Here is a 14197-nt window from a genome sequence, read left to right on the forward strand (position 1 = left end):
AGTTGCCGAGGTGGATGGCCCTCCGCAGGATGAGGCGATAGATGGCCTGGAGCACCTGTAGAAGGGGGGCACTGACATGGGGCCTGCACATTGGGAAGCCCCCCCGTGGCCTCCCCCTACTCCTGCAGGCCCCCCACCTGGGGACCTCCCTGTCTCCTCCTCCTTCCCGGGGTGGGTGTGGGCCCCTTGTCTGACTTACCTCCAGGAGGACAGATCTGATGGTGGCCTTGCCTACTGGTGCCCCACTGAACGGTGGTTGTCCGAGGTGGCAAACATCCAGAGTGCGATCCCCACATGCTTTTTGACTGGGAGCGCGGGCTGCATGTGGGTGTCTGCTTGCTGCAGGGTGGGGGTGGGCCATTGACACAGCTCCATGAATGTCTGCTTTGTCATTCTAAAGTTCTCAAGCCACCTTTCATTGTCCCACTGGCTCAGTACCAGCCTCTCCCACCCGTCCCCACTGCTGGCAGTGGCTCCAGAAGCGCCGTGGGGGACGGGAGATGGGAGCGGCAGTTGACCTGTTGCCAGGGCCTGCAGGACCCCAATGGGGGTGTGGGGTAGGTGGGCCCCAGGGCATCCGCCACGTTCAGGGTGGCAGTCACTACCTGGGTCCTGGTGTGGTTGGGGCCATTGGCCTCAGGTGACTGCTGTTGCTCCATTCTCCTCCTGTTCTTGAAGCATGGTCCACGCATTGCTGTGTACTGCTTTGCAGTGCTGTGTGTGTGCAGGGTGGGTGTGTTTGGGAGGGGCCCTTTGAGGTGGCTGCTGGCTGTGGGGCCGGGAAGGGCTTGTTGGTCACGTGACCCTGTTTGTGGTGTTTCCTAGCTGCTTGTTTTGAAAGAGCCCGCGTTCCTTTGTGGACGCTCCCTTTTGAAGAATGGCGGGAGTTCTTTTGAAATAGCGGATTGGTACAGCGATCCGTTTTGTGTGTGTAGCCGTGCTATTTTGAAATCACTTGTTTCGATTTTGTTTTTCGATGTTCCCCCTTTTAAAAATTTTTTGTAGTGTAGATGCAGCCATTATGTTGTCGTGACAGGATTGTGATTTATGATGCAAATACTGTGAGTTAAGCACAGCTTGAAGCTGCTCTGTAGCCCCTTCCCCTTGTCTTTCCCCCAGCCATGCAGCTGTCAGCCTGAGAGCTGTGTGGCTGGAGGAAAGCAAGGGGAAGGCTTTTAGCTTGCTCAGCTGTCTGTAGCTGCAAGGCAGCTTGGCAAGCTAAAAGTCTTCTCCCTTCCTTCTGGCAGCAGCAAGGCTGTCAGGATGACAATTGAGCCACTGGAGGAAGGCAGGGAGAAGCAGCCAGCAGACTGACCAGCCATGGTAGGCTGGTCAGTTTCCCAGTCTCACAAGCTGAGGGGAGCTGGGAACCAAGGGGCAGCTGGGTTCCCCTTGCCCTGTGCTGGCTGAACCAGGAAACTGACCGGCCATTTTGTTTAATTTTTGAAAGATCTGTTAATTTTACCTTAGATATACAGTAAACCCTCGATGTAATAGATTAATGTGGGGGAAGAGGGTCTGTTAAAACCGAAAGTCCATTATATCCAAGGGTTTACTCACTGACCTTCCCCATTCCTCCCAGCTCCAGCAGAGCGTGGTGGCTCCTCCGGCTCCAAGCTGCCCATGCTCTGCCCTGAGCACAGTGGCTCCTCTGACTCCAAGCCACCCACACTCTACCCTGAGCCTGGTGGCTCCTCTGGCTCTGACCCACCGCTGCTGCCGTGTTGTCCCCCCGTGCAGCAGGGATCACTGCAGCTGTGGTGTCCCTGGCCATGGCTGGGATCACTGCTGTGGATCTCAGCCATGGGGGTGGGGGAAACACAGTAGCAGCAACTCTCCAAGCCACAGCCAGAGATGCTGCGGCAGTCTCAGCCCTGGAGGGATAACCCGTGGCATCTCTGGTGAGTTGCCATTTACACTAGTGTAGAGTACAGTACTGTACTCTGCTTTTTGTGGGGAGGAGGCAAGTGGACGTCTGTTATTACCAATGTCTGGTAAAATGGGGTGCTCTATATCTAGGGTTTACTGTAGTTTATATTACTTTCTCTAAGAATATATTGAACAGCTTGAATGTTGGTTATATAACCAGTTATAACAGTTTAGCCTAGGGAAAAAGAAATAATTTTATGCAATAGAATGACATAAAATAATTCTCCATATTTTTGTTGAAATTGCCTCATTTTACATTTAATAAAAACCTCTTTAAATTTGCTTCTGCTGAAATCTTAACATACTGTAGAATTCAGTGTTCTTCTGTGAATCCACTTGTTCATTCAGAATTTGAACTCATTTTGTTTAAAAATATTCACGGCCCTGTCTATGAAATGAATTTTCAACTCATTTTCTATGGGATAGGAACATACATTTGTTCAGTTCTTGTTTGTAGTCTCAAATCTGCAGAGCAGAGAATAAATTAACATGGTATGTGACCTATATGCTCAGCCCCAAGAGATAATTTCTGCTATGCACTGTGGTGGCACATTAATGCATAGTGTGAGGAAAATTTCTTGCATTGTGCTCATCCTATGGGCTGTATTGAGTGCTGAAATTCAAATGTTAAAGATAAAAATGATTAACAGCGGTCACAGTTACTGCGTGAGCTTCACTTTTTCCTTTTTTTTTTTTTTTGGGTCTTTCTGAGTGTCCACTTCAGATTTCAGGCTTGTCATCTGTTTCTTGGAGTGGAATTTCAAGATTCTCCCATTCTGAGACTGGACTCTGTTTTGCAGTCCCCTCGTGTTAACTATGTTTACCTTTGAAAGTCTGTTTTAGGCTCACATCCTGCAGTTCTGTTGCCTCTGGAATCATCAATATGGTAATAATTAACCAAACATTGTTCTTATATCAATGTTTTAATTGATTTAGAACAAAACCATTTCAGAGAACCTATTTTACGGTACAAAAAATAAACTCTACACTTTGAGATTTCTGTAAGACTTACCATTCCCTAGATCTTGAAGTCCCATTTCCTTTGTAGTCCCCTTGCAGAGTCTCTCAGCTTATCTGCCTGGATTGCTTTTGGACTGTGATAGTTCTCTATTATCTCCCCATTCCCCAAATATTACTAATTATATAGGAAATTCTGATAACCCACCATTGTTATAATCTTTATCTCACTGGCAAGGTTATATACACTTCTATAACATTATTATATCTCAGTGTCTTCAGATTATGACAGCAGTTTGACATCCACCCCAACAGTTTTCTCTCAATAGAAAGTTTTTGTCATAAAGTGGGTCACTAGATATCAAAAAGAAACGTTCTGAACAGGAAAAATCAAAAGTTCATGAGCAGGTATGCTGACTTCAAAATTACCTGATTTTTCATGCCCTTTAAAAATTTTTTTCTGAATATGAACCCCTTTCTGGTTTTGGAGTAGCTTGGATAATTTTGGAATTTGGTCTAGGATGTTTTGGAGAGGAAGGTATATGTAGTAAATCTGTTGGTTTTATCTTCTTCCACAAATATTAGGTGTCGATCTTTTGGTGGACCAACCATTTTCCCTTGAAACATTGACGTCCTTGGTGGAATTAACCCGTTTTGAGACTTTGACGCCACGATTTTCAGCCACCGTACCTCTATGCTGGGTGGAAGTCCAACAAGAGCAGCAACAAAGGCGGCATCCTCAACATTTACATCAACAACACCATGGAGACGCAGCTCAGCATACTCGAACTTGGAAGCTGCAGACGGATAGGTAAGCATAGTAAAGGCCCAAGAAAGAGGGGTGTGTAAGTGACTAATTTATGTTGCAGTTGGTATAGTAGTATAAGCTTGCTTCATCTAATCACTTTTCAAATAATTACACAGACAACCATTCACATTTAAAGCAAATTAATATAACTCTTCCTTCTTGATCTTTTGTACTGACTCCTCTGCTTGTGGTTTCTATTTTTGTCTCAAAGCACCTTGAAACAATTTGAAAAGTTCTGTTTTGAGTACCTTGTGAATTCCTAGATGCAGTGTTTTCCTAGAGGTGTGTCGGGTATCATCATTATGTCTCTCTTATTTAAGTGTAAAGACATCTCCATCAGAGATGCATAGAATTGGGTATTTCTAAACCAAATGTATCAAAAACCCTAATGAAAACCTAAAAGCACGTGTATTTAAATCAGAAAGTGAGGCACTACTGTGAATATTTTTATTAAAAATAACACTTCATTTCAGTTTTTTAAAGATTATATTTTCATTTAAAGTTACAAATTTCCCTTTTGTTTATAGCCATCTGTTACAAAAGTTAAACTCCTATAGATTTTAAAAATAATATTGCAGACTTCTATTTGACTCAATATTGGAGCACGTCTGTGCCCTGCACATGGAGAGGACCTGTGCATGGGGGGCAGCTGCACCCCTTTTGCACCCTGCAGCACCCTGACACCCTTCAGCTCCCTACCTGGCCCCAGTGCTGCCTGTCTCCATCCCCCGATTGGTGCCGTCTGCCCTGTTTTTCCCAGCCCACAGCGTGCCCTGTCTGGTGCCCTTCACCTGGTTCTCCCTGTTCACAGCCCAAACTATCCCCCACCTGCCTTGTGCCCTGTCACCCCATTTGGTGCTCACAGCCCACCCTGTGCTGATCACTCCATGCCAGCTCCCCACCCATCTTTCCCGCTCCTGATGCCCCCGTGATCTGGCTGCCACTCCTTAGGCTCACCTCTCACTTCCCGGGAGCAAGTCTCTGGCTGGGCAGCTGCCCTGCTCCACTGCCCCCATTTGCTGTGGGGAAGTCACTGCATGGGTGGGTGTCCTGCAGGACTGGAGGCAGCAGACACCTAGGACGGTGTTGCAGGAGGTGTGGAGAAGGGATGCTAGCCTGGGGCTGTGGGTTTGTGCCCTGCTGTTTGCAGGGTTAGGGATGTGTGTGTTTGTGTTCCAGGGTGTATCTGGAGCTGTGCTGCATGTGGTCGGGTTGGAGGAGTATGCGTTTTGTGTAAGGTTTGTGGGTATTTTGTGTATTGGGATTGTGCATGTGTGTTTTTTGTCAGGCATTATGGCTATTTTGTGAGTTGGGATTTTGGCCATGTGTGCTATGTTGAGCTTGGATTTAGGCACCTTTTTATCCTTGGGAAAAAAACCACTGTAGATATCTATAAATACCTATCTAGATATCCACAGATAGATAAAAATAAATATATAATGCATGGCTCAATGCCCTCCCCCAGAGCCAGGGAGCTGCCCCAGCTGCCCCCCACTGCCCCGCTCTCACCCAATTCCCCGCCTCTCCTCCAGACCCAGGCACCCCCAGCTCCCTGCTATAACCCTACCCCTTCCCCAGAGTCATGCACCCCCAACCCTCCATTTGCCCTTCTTTGCACTCTCAGTGCCCTCCCCCAGAACCAGGCACCCCAACACTCCCGCTCAAACTCAATGCCAGCGACTCACTGGAGCCACTGCTGCCTTGTGCTTCTCCCACCAAGCTCTGGGGCACACGTGCAGAGCTGTGGATGGCACGTATGGTGTAGATAATCCATCTCTCTGTGTGGTAATAGATAGGGTATCAGTAGAATTTTCTTATTCAAGGTGTGGCTGCACCATGACACTCTATAGTGGTATTATCATAGTTTTAGTTTTGCTTTCTGTCCCTTTCCTAGTGCACTATTTCGTATCTGGCATTTTAACCATAAGAACATTTTAGTTACATTTTCCATACGTGCAATATAGTGAAAGTAAATACAGCAAATACAATATAAATTCACAGTGTAAAATACTATTGTTGTTGGTAAATAAAATACCCTGCATTTTTGTTTGTTTGTTAATATCTAATCTTGTTTTTCTTTGGTGCTATGCATTGCATGGTATACCCCTCTGTTATCCAGAATATTTGATATCTGGCAACTTCCTAGTCCTGGGGTTGCCGCATATGAAAGAGTTTACTGTAGAAACAAGATTCCAGAATTAGAGGCGGTTCAGAGAAGGATTATGAAAATGATTGTGGGCATAGAAAAATTTAGGTGAAGAGAAATTGCAAAGACTGGGATTACCTTAAAAAGATGACAAGTAGATGGGGCATGATAAAAGTATATAAAATAACATGGTATAGAGAAAATAGATTGTTGTGAGACAGTCATACCAAGAAAAAAAGATATTAGAGGAAACTTCAAGGGGAGGGTGTTTGAACCGGGGGGGGGGGGGGCGCGGGCAGGATTTTGAGTTGTGCTTAACTAGCAGTTGTGCATTTTGAGGATTTACTGTACTTAAATACACTGGTTCTTTTAGAATGGATAGGCCACTTACACAATATAGTATGTTTTGAATTCATCCATGTCATCACAACATCCTCTTTATTAATATAGGACTGAGGTGCGTTAGATGTTTTATAGGACAGAGCCCTAAGATGCATAGTCTTAAGTATTCAGTAGAGTTAGGAATGTTAACTGTGGTATCCTGGACATACTGTCGTTATGAGGAATTGTATTCTGCATGCTTATGTTCACATTCTGTTTTCAGTTGTGGAGGACATCTTTCACTGTGCATCGTTAGACAAATTTAAACTGAAACAATCATTCTTTCTCCTTGTTTTCCCCAAATCCCAAAACAAAACAGTTGTGAATTATTTCTAGTGATGAGTAGGTATCATGGTCAATCCCAGAAATGTCATTTCTGTGTGTTCAGTTTGTGAAGAGCTTTAGGATTCTTCACTTGGTAAGAAACACTTCTCATCCTCTGTACATCTTCAAATGTATTCCCAAATTTTGAAAGGAAATTAGAATTTGAGTCTCCGGTAGTGGCCATGTTGCTGCTGAAAAATGACTATTTTTGACACCATTAGTGAAGAAGGCCAAATTCAGAGATTGCCTGGCAGTTGCTATTATGCTTTTGTACAATTTAACAATGGAAAGACAACTGATGTTTAATGAACATATTAGGTGGGACAGTCCCATATTTGGGATGCCAAAATGGCATCCCAGCTTACTTTTAAAAAGGAAAGAATTGTCCCATATTTGGGCCATTCCCCCCCACCCTGACCTCTTCCACCAGCAGCTTCTCAGGAAAGTGGGAGTCACTTTCCCAAGTCTCAGGGAGGTGGGGTATGGGGGCATGGGCTGCGTCCCTGCTGCTTCCCCAGAAGCACTGTGCAGCTGTGGCTTCTCTGGGGGCTCTTGGAGAAGGCTGGTAGCTGCAGCCTCCTTCCTGGCTCCCTGGGGCGCTTGGTGGAGCCAGGAGGAGCCGCCCCTCCCCCCTATATCTCCCTGTCCCGTATTTGGAACAGGGAGATATGGTCACCCGATTAATGAATCATTTTAATTGTTCTAAATACTGACTTAAACAGCAAGAGAGACTAAGTATTGTGGAGACAGTATTGTAATGCAGATAGTAGAAGGTTGTGTGCTTTTCCAAAACTACTTATTTCTAAACACATTGATTCAATATCTTTATCAGTTTGGCTTTTAATGTTTTCTACGTAAAATGAACAACGTTAACAATAGTTAAAATACTTCATTTTGCTTCAGCAATTCATGAGGAAAATGAGGGAATATGAAGGAAGTTTTGTCTGTCTAATGTAAAACTACCTCTTTTTCACTATATGTGAGGAAAAAGTATATGCATAATATAAAATGGGTGCTACTACTTGTTTGGTTGCAGAAAACTTTCAGGCATTTCATAACATCATGACTAATATTTTTTCCCTCAACAGCAACAGCTGGGATGAACACGTGTTTGAATTGGTTTTGCCGAAAGCCTGTATGGTTGGACATGTGGATTTCAAATTTGTTTTGAACTCAAACATAACAAACATTCCACAGATTCAAGTGACTTTACTGAAAAACAAGGCTCCAGGCTTAGGAAAAGTTAATGGTAAGAAGGGGGAGAACCTGTTTTCAACTTGTTAATTTTTAGACCTGCTGTTTTTACTGATTTGGAGAAGATGTGACGATTGGTAGATAACGTCACATTTACTTCATAGCCATATCTTGCATTTTTACTTTCTTTGCCCAAATTAACGTTTATTGAACACCAGAGAGCAGAAAGGAGGAAAAAATTAAAATAGCCAAAATATGCACACATTTTAAAACCTAAATGTTGTTTAAAGGAGGAAGAAGTATAGCTAAAGCAACAACAGTTTGAGCTGATATTATGTGTTGTCTTATTAGTTGATTCAGTAAATGTGCTAAAAGAAAGTTGCTGTATTAGTCATAAATGACAAAAACTTCTGAAGTGTATAAAAGAAATTTTCTTCTAGGTCAAAGGATTTTTTTAAAAATAGGTAATTCTTCCAGATCATAATAGAAATTTAGTTTTCAGGTGTCCATACCTGTAGGGCTTCTGAGTGGCTTTCTGTGAACAAAACCAAAAACCTCTAGAAGCTAAAAGTCCTTTGAAATGAAGGTTGTATGATTGTGGGTTTTGAGAAAAAACAAAACAAATTCAGAGACATTAGCAGAAAACTCCCACTATTTATCTCATAGCTTTCAATAATGATATCAAGGAGTACTGAAGAGTTTGGTTTGGTTTGGTTTGTTTGTTCTTTTTTTACGAATAGCGTGGAAAAACTGCTGTGTATCCAAGGGAGCAGTATTCTAGATTAGCAGTGTCTCTGGGGAAAGTATATTAGCTAAGCTGTGGTTACACTAGAAGCATCTGTCAATAGATGTTTGTCGGAGGAGATTTTCCGACAAAGCATCCGTCAACAGAGAGTGGCCATACACTAAAGTGGATTGAAAGAGCAGTCTGCTCTGTCAACAGAGAGTGGCCGTACCACCTGGCTTGCTCTTGACAGAATGGCGAATTGGAAGCTCAGCAAACGGGGCTGCCCAGTAAACCGAAAGCCCTGTATGTTGACTGAACGCCCCCGCAGAGCATCCAGCACAGCTTTTTATAGACAGAATCTTTCAAAAAGGCACTCTTCCTCATCTGAGGCAGGAGATTGTTGATTATAGTTCAGCCTCATTTATCCTGACAAGCTTAGGTCTTTAATAGTTGGGGGTTGTCTTCTGAGATTTGTCTTTATTAAAAAAAATTGCAAATAGTGAAACTGAAGAGTTAAATGCAATTTAACTAGAGCTGCGTAAATAATGTTATAGTAATGTTTATTTAAATAAAGCATTGAATTAGATTTAGTTGTGGTGTTAGGGCTGTCATGATTTAAAAATTCATTGCACAATTAACAATAGAATCCAGTTTAAATATTTATGGATCTTTTCTGCATTTGCTTTTATATTGATTTAAATTACAACATAGAGTGCTCATTTTGTTTATTTTTCATTTGCAAACACTTGCTCCTTTTTTTATAAAAGGGCATTTTTCTTTCACCTAAGTTCTGTAGTGTTGGCTCTTTATCATGAAGGTTGAACTCACAAATGTAAAATTGTGTGCACACAAACCTGCATTCAAAAATAAAACAATATAAGCTCTAAATTTTTATAAATGTGGTCAATCCTACTGCTTGTTTAACCAATCATTCAGGCAATGAAGTTTGGCTACAATTTGCTAGAGAAAATGCTGCCCACTTCTTGTTTACAATGTCATATGAAAGTAAGACTGGGCATTAGCACTAGGGAAGTAAAAGGTTAACTGGTAAGTGTTAGTCTTACCAGTTAACTTGCCTTAACAGTTCGCTCTTGTACGGGCTGACGAGAGTGGCCCAAGCCGTGACAGCGCCAGCCACAGAGGTCCTGGTGGTGTCATCAGCCCCTGCTGTACAAGCTGAACCCAACACCAGTCTCTCCCTTTAATCAGTTAACTCCTTAAATAAAATATTTTAATTGTTGAAACAGTTTTACTTCTTAAAATATTCATCTCCCTCGCTCACATGGCACTGTTACAACTGGCATTGCAAAATATTGTGTGCCAGACGCGCTGAAGATTCATGTGGTTTCATGCGTCCATATTAATGATGGGTTTTGCCTAATAATTATCTAATAAGCATACCAATCCATATTTGTTTTCATCGTGTAAGTCAGACACCACCAGTAGGTTGATTTTTTTTTTTTTTTTTTAAATAGTTTGGAATCTCTAGTTTCTGCTCTGGAGTCTTGTTATTTTAAGACTGCTGAAAGTATGCTCCACACCTTGTCTCTCTCAGATGGTACTTGAGATTCTTAAAACTTGGGTCAAGTGTTGTAGCTGTTTTTAGAATTCTCATATTAGCACAGTCTTTGGGTATTTTCAAATCTGCTGTGAAAATGAACTTGCTGGTTCATCATCGGAGACTGCTGTAACATAAAATATATGGTAGAATGTAGGTAAAGCAGAACAGGAGTTCAGTCACAAATGGGATGAATGCAACATTTTCTTAAAAGGGTCATGGAGGTATATCCTTTGGAATGGTGGTTGTAGCATAAAGGGGCACGTGAGCACCTTGCAATGCCAGCTAGAAATGGGCCCAGCTAACATAAATGGCAAACAAACTTGTTTTGTCTTAGCAGTTGATTGGACTCAAAGGTTCTAGAGTTTTACATTGTTTTCTTTTTGAGTCCAGCTATGTAACAAAAAGAAATCTACATTTATAAGTTACATTGTAATGATAAATAAATTGGACTACAATCTGTTTGAGTTGAATTGAAGACTACTCTTTTTATTTCATTTTTACAGTGCAGATGTTTTCAGAATATTATAAAATGAGCACAGTATATTTTTTTATTCAGTTGTAAAAGAAATCAATATATTTGAAAATTTAGAAATGTGTCCACAATATTTAATAAATTTCAATTGTTTTTCTGTTGCTTACGAGTATAGAGTTAGTTGTGTGAATTAACTGCAATTAATCGACAGCCTTGCATTACTCTTTTATGTTTGGTGTTATATGAATTTTTTTTTTACTGATCAGATGCTGATATGACAGAATATTTACAGAAAGGTGGTTTGATTTTTATTAAATTAAGTATCTGTAGTAGAAGTCATGTTGAGGGAACAGAAACAAACTAAAAAACACAGCACCTATATTTCCCTATCAAACGTAAATAATGGCTTGAGAGCAATGAACCAGTCAAGAATATTGGTAGAGATAACTGTCAAAAATGCACTTCAGTGTGATAAACTGTTTGCAAACAAATAGAGGACAAAGGCTAAATTCATTCAAAAATTAATGAATTCTCTTCTACCTTTAGTATTAGTAGGAGCTTGCCGGCAGCTTTAGAATTTTTTTTGGGTATGCCTATACTTAAGGGAAGATTGCTGTGCCACAATCAATCTTCCAGAGTTCAGCTTCGCTGCACTTGTGAAAATGCGGCAAAATTGATCGCTCTGGGCTCGGCTGTCAAACCTGGTATTCCACACTACTGTGTGGAGTCAGGGATGTTCATGTGAGCCTGAAGAGCCCTGATCTACACAAGGCCAGAAAATTGATTCTGATGCATCAATTCTAGTTATGCTAATGATGTACCTAGGATTGCATATCTTGGATCAACTTTGTTACCTAGTGTAGACCAAGTCTTTGTAGAGATGATTGTTTCAATGAATTTTGATGAAAAATATAAATTGTAAATTTGCTATGAAAATTAATGTTTCTGGTTTTCATTTACACTACAGTGTTCACCAAATCTTGCTAATATTTTTATTTTCCAGAAGCAGCAGTAGATAGACAGATCACCTTTCCTCTATCTCCAGCTCATAACATTGAAATGGAAAGAAATGGAAAACCAGCACGGGTCGAGCTGAATGAAGAAATGCAGAACATGGATATAGAGGAATCACAGTGTGAGTCTGATATGGTTATTTTCCTATGGAAACTAAGACAAGAATAATGTTCAGAGATCACATTGGACTTTCTGTGTATGGTAAAAGCTCGGTTATTCAACACCTGAATAACCAGCACATTTGGTTGACAGGCAGAGTGTGGCCAGCTGATGGGCACCTCTTTGACTATCCGGCATCCCTCCCTTGGAATGCCAGATAATAAAACTTGTAATGTAAATATTTTCAAGTAATTAAAATAAAAAATACATATACTTTGTTTATGCTGGTCAGCATTATTGAGTATGGTTGGCAGTTACTCCTCACACTATATTTTGCTGTTGGAGGCAAAAATCATCAAAGAAAAAACCAGGATACTATTGAAAGATGTGTTTTGGGTTAAGGGAAGGTTTTGTAAAGGAGGGTTTTGGTGGTGGGGAGCAGGTGCACACATAGGTGACCAGAGAAGAATTTTAGGATGGGATAAGAGAAAATGTCTTATGTTTGTCCTATTCTCCCTTTCTCCAACTATCTGCCCCTCTTGCCTTTTTTCTTACCCTTTTGAAAATTTAGGTTTGTTTTATTAAATCAGGGTGGGAGAAAATATTTACCTCTCTGCTTGTCTCCTGGGTGTTTCTCCCTGCCCATCTCTCCATTTCCTGTGTTAATTCTGATTCCTCACTTCAGTTTTTCACAAATAATAAGACTAACAAATGTATCAGGTTACTAGCTTTCAAGAGTAAGAACCACTTTTGGAGTAAACAATTAGAATTCAGAGTTAATATAGTGGGGAAGCGCAGGGAGGGGAAGAAAAGGGGGTTACCTGTCACTAAAAGGACCAGTAGGAAGAGCAAATTAAGTTAAGCAGGATGTGTGCCATTCCTGCAAATATCTAAGGTGAGGAAATTGCCCTTATAATGCATAAGGTAGTTGAGAGCTCTGTTAAGGCCTATCTAAATGTGTTGAATTTGCAAATGAATTCCCATTCAAATGTCTTTCTCTGTAATCTTGTGGTAAAATCTTTTTGTAGATGAATGGCTGCTTTTAAAGTCATCATCGAATGTCCAGGGAGGTTAAAGTGTTCCCCTGTAGGTTTATGCATATTCCAATTTCTGATGTTGGATGTATGTATGCACAGAAACTGTCTGGCTTGTCCAGTGTACGTGGCAGAGGAGCATTGCTGAAACATGATGGCCTATATCACATTCAGTGGATGTACAGGTGTACGAGCCTCTGATGGTGTGGCTGATGTGGTTAGATCCAAGGGTGGTGGTGTTGGTATAGGGATATTTGGACAGAATTGGCAATAGGGTTTGTTGCAGGGATAGTTTTCTGGGTTAGTGTTTCTGTGGTACGATGTATGGCTGCTGGTGAGTATTTTCTTGAGGTTGTGCAGCTGTCTGTAGTAGAGGTCAGGCCTATCATTCTTGGCCTCTGAGAGTGCGGGATCTTGTTCCATTATAGGTTGTAGATTGTCAATAATGCTCTGGAGGTTTTTAAGCTGATGGCTACAGGTGATGACAAGTGATGATCTGTTGTTTTCATTGTTGTCCCTGTTGTGAAGTAATTGACTTGTCTGGCCCTGTCAGTCTTTCCTTACTTCCCCAAGTGGGTAAGTAAGTTTCACAAGTGCTTGATAAAGATCTTGTAGTTTTTGGTCTGTCAGTGCGATTGGAGCAGATAGGGTTGTGTCTTAGGGCTTGGTTGTACACAGTGGATCGTGTGTGTCATGAATGGAAGCAGGAGGCATGTAGGTAAGAATATCTGTCAGTGTGTTTCCAGTGTAGAGTGATATTAATGTTACCTTTGTTGGCATGTACTGTAGTGTCCAGGAAATGGATCTCCTGTGTGGCATGGTCGAGGTTGAGATAGATGTTGGGGTGGAAATTGTTGAAATCCTTCAGGAGACCCTTGGGTCTCTGATGTCATCAACATAAAATAAGTAGAAAAGAAGTGTTCAGGGATGGGAGCTAGGGAAACATTGTTCTAGGTCAGCCATAAAAATATTGTGGGGCCGTGCACTTGCCCATAGCAGTGCTGCTGACTTGGAGGTATAGATTATCCCCAAATTGGAAATAGTTGTGGGTGAATCTTCCTGGCAGTACTTCTCAACCTACCTCAGATATTGTCTTCTATGGCTTTGGGCAACACAGAATTCTTGATCCACTAAGATATCCCATCTGTGATTGTATTCTACTGCCTGGAATTCTCTAGAAGTAGTGAGCTGGAACAGTACCATTTTTTTTTTTGTTTGTTTGTGACCAAGTAGGTAAACCCAAACAGCAAGGTGGATTGGTGGCAGGAAGCCCTTACTTTACAGTCAAGATTTTGAAGCATCAGTTTTCGTACATTATGGATAAGTGGCAAAGGATAATTTATTTTTCTTAATAAGTTATGAATTTATCTTTCATACTTTAAATGTTCATCTCTGACTGTATTTGATGCAGGCATTAATTGGATCTAATAAGGACTGAGCCAAGGTTAAAAGTACATCAAACAGTTTCACTTTTATGATTTCACATGAATGGAAAGTACCATTTTAATCTTGTTGCCAGGGTTCCGATTGTTTCAGTAAACATCACGGAAA

The 14197-nt window shown here is 41.5% G+C and overlaps 1 protein-coding gene across 1 annotated transcript in view; it reads left to right on the plus strand.

The window, feature by feature from the left end:
- Positions 1-14197, plus strand: part of BIRC6 (baculoviral IAP repeat containing 6) — a 328895-nt gene that overhangs the window by 47827 nt on the left and 266871 nt on the right. The window contains 3 exon segments of the mRNA XM_074989697.1: positions 3472-3697; positions 7634-7794; positions 11503-11634. Coding sequence (XP_074845798.1) covers positions 3472-3697; positions 7634-7794; positions 11503-11634 — 519 coding nt within the window.

This window comes from Carettochelys insculpta, chromosome 3 (assembly GCF_033958435.1).
Source record: "Carettochelys insculpta isolate YL-2023 chromosome 3, ASM3395843v1, whole genome shotgun sequence".
Lineage (NCBI taxonomy): Eukaryota > Metazoa > Chordata > Testudines > Carettochelyidae > Carettochelys > Carettochelys insculpta.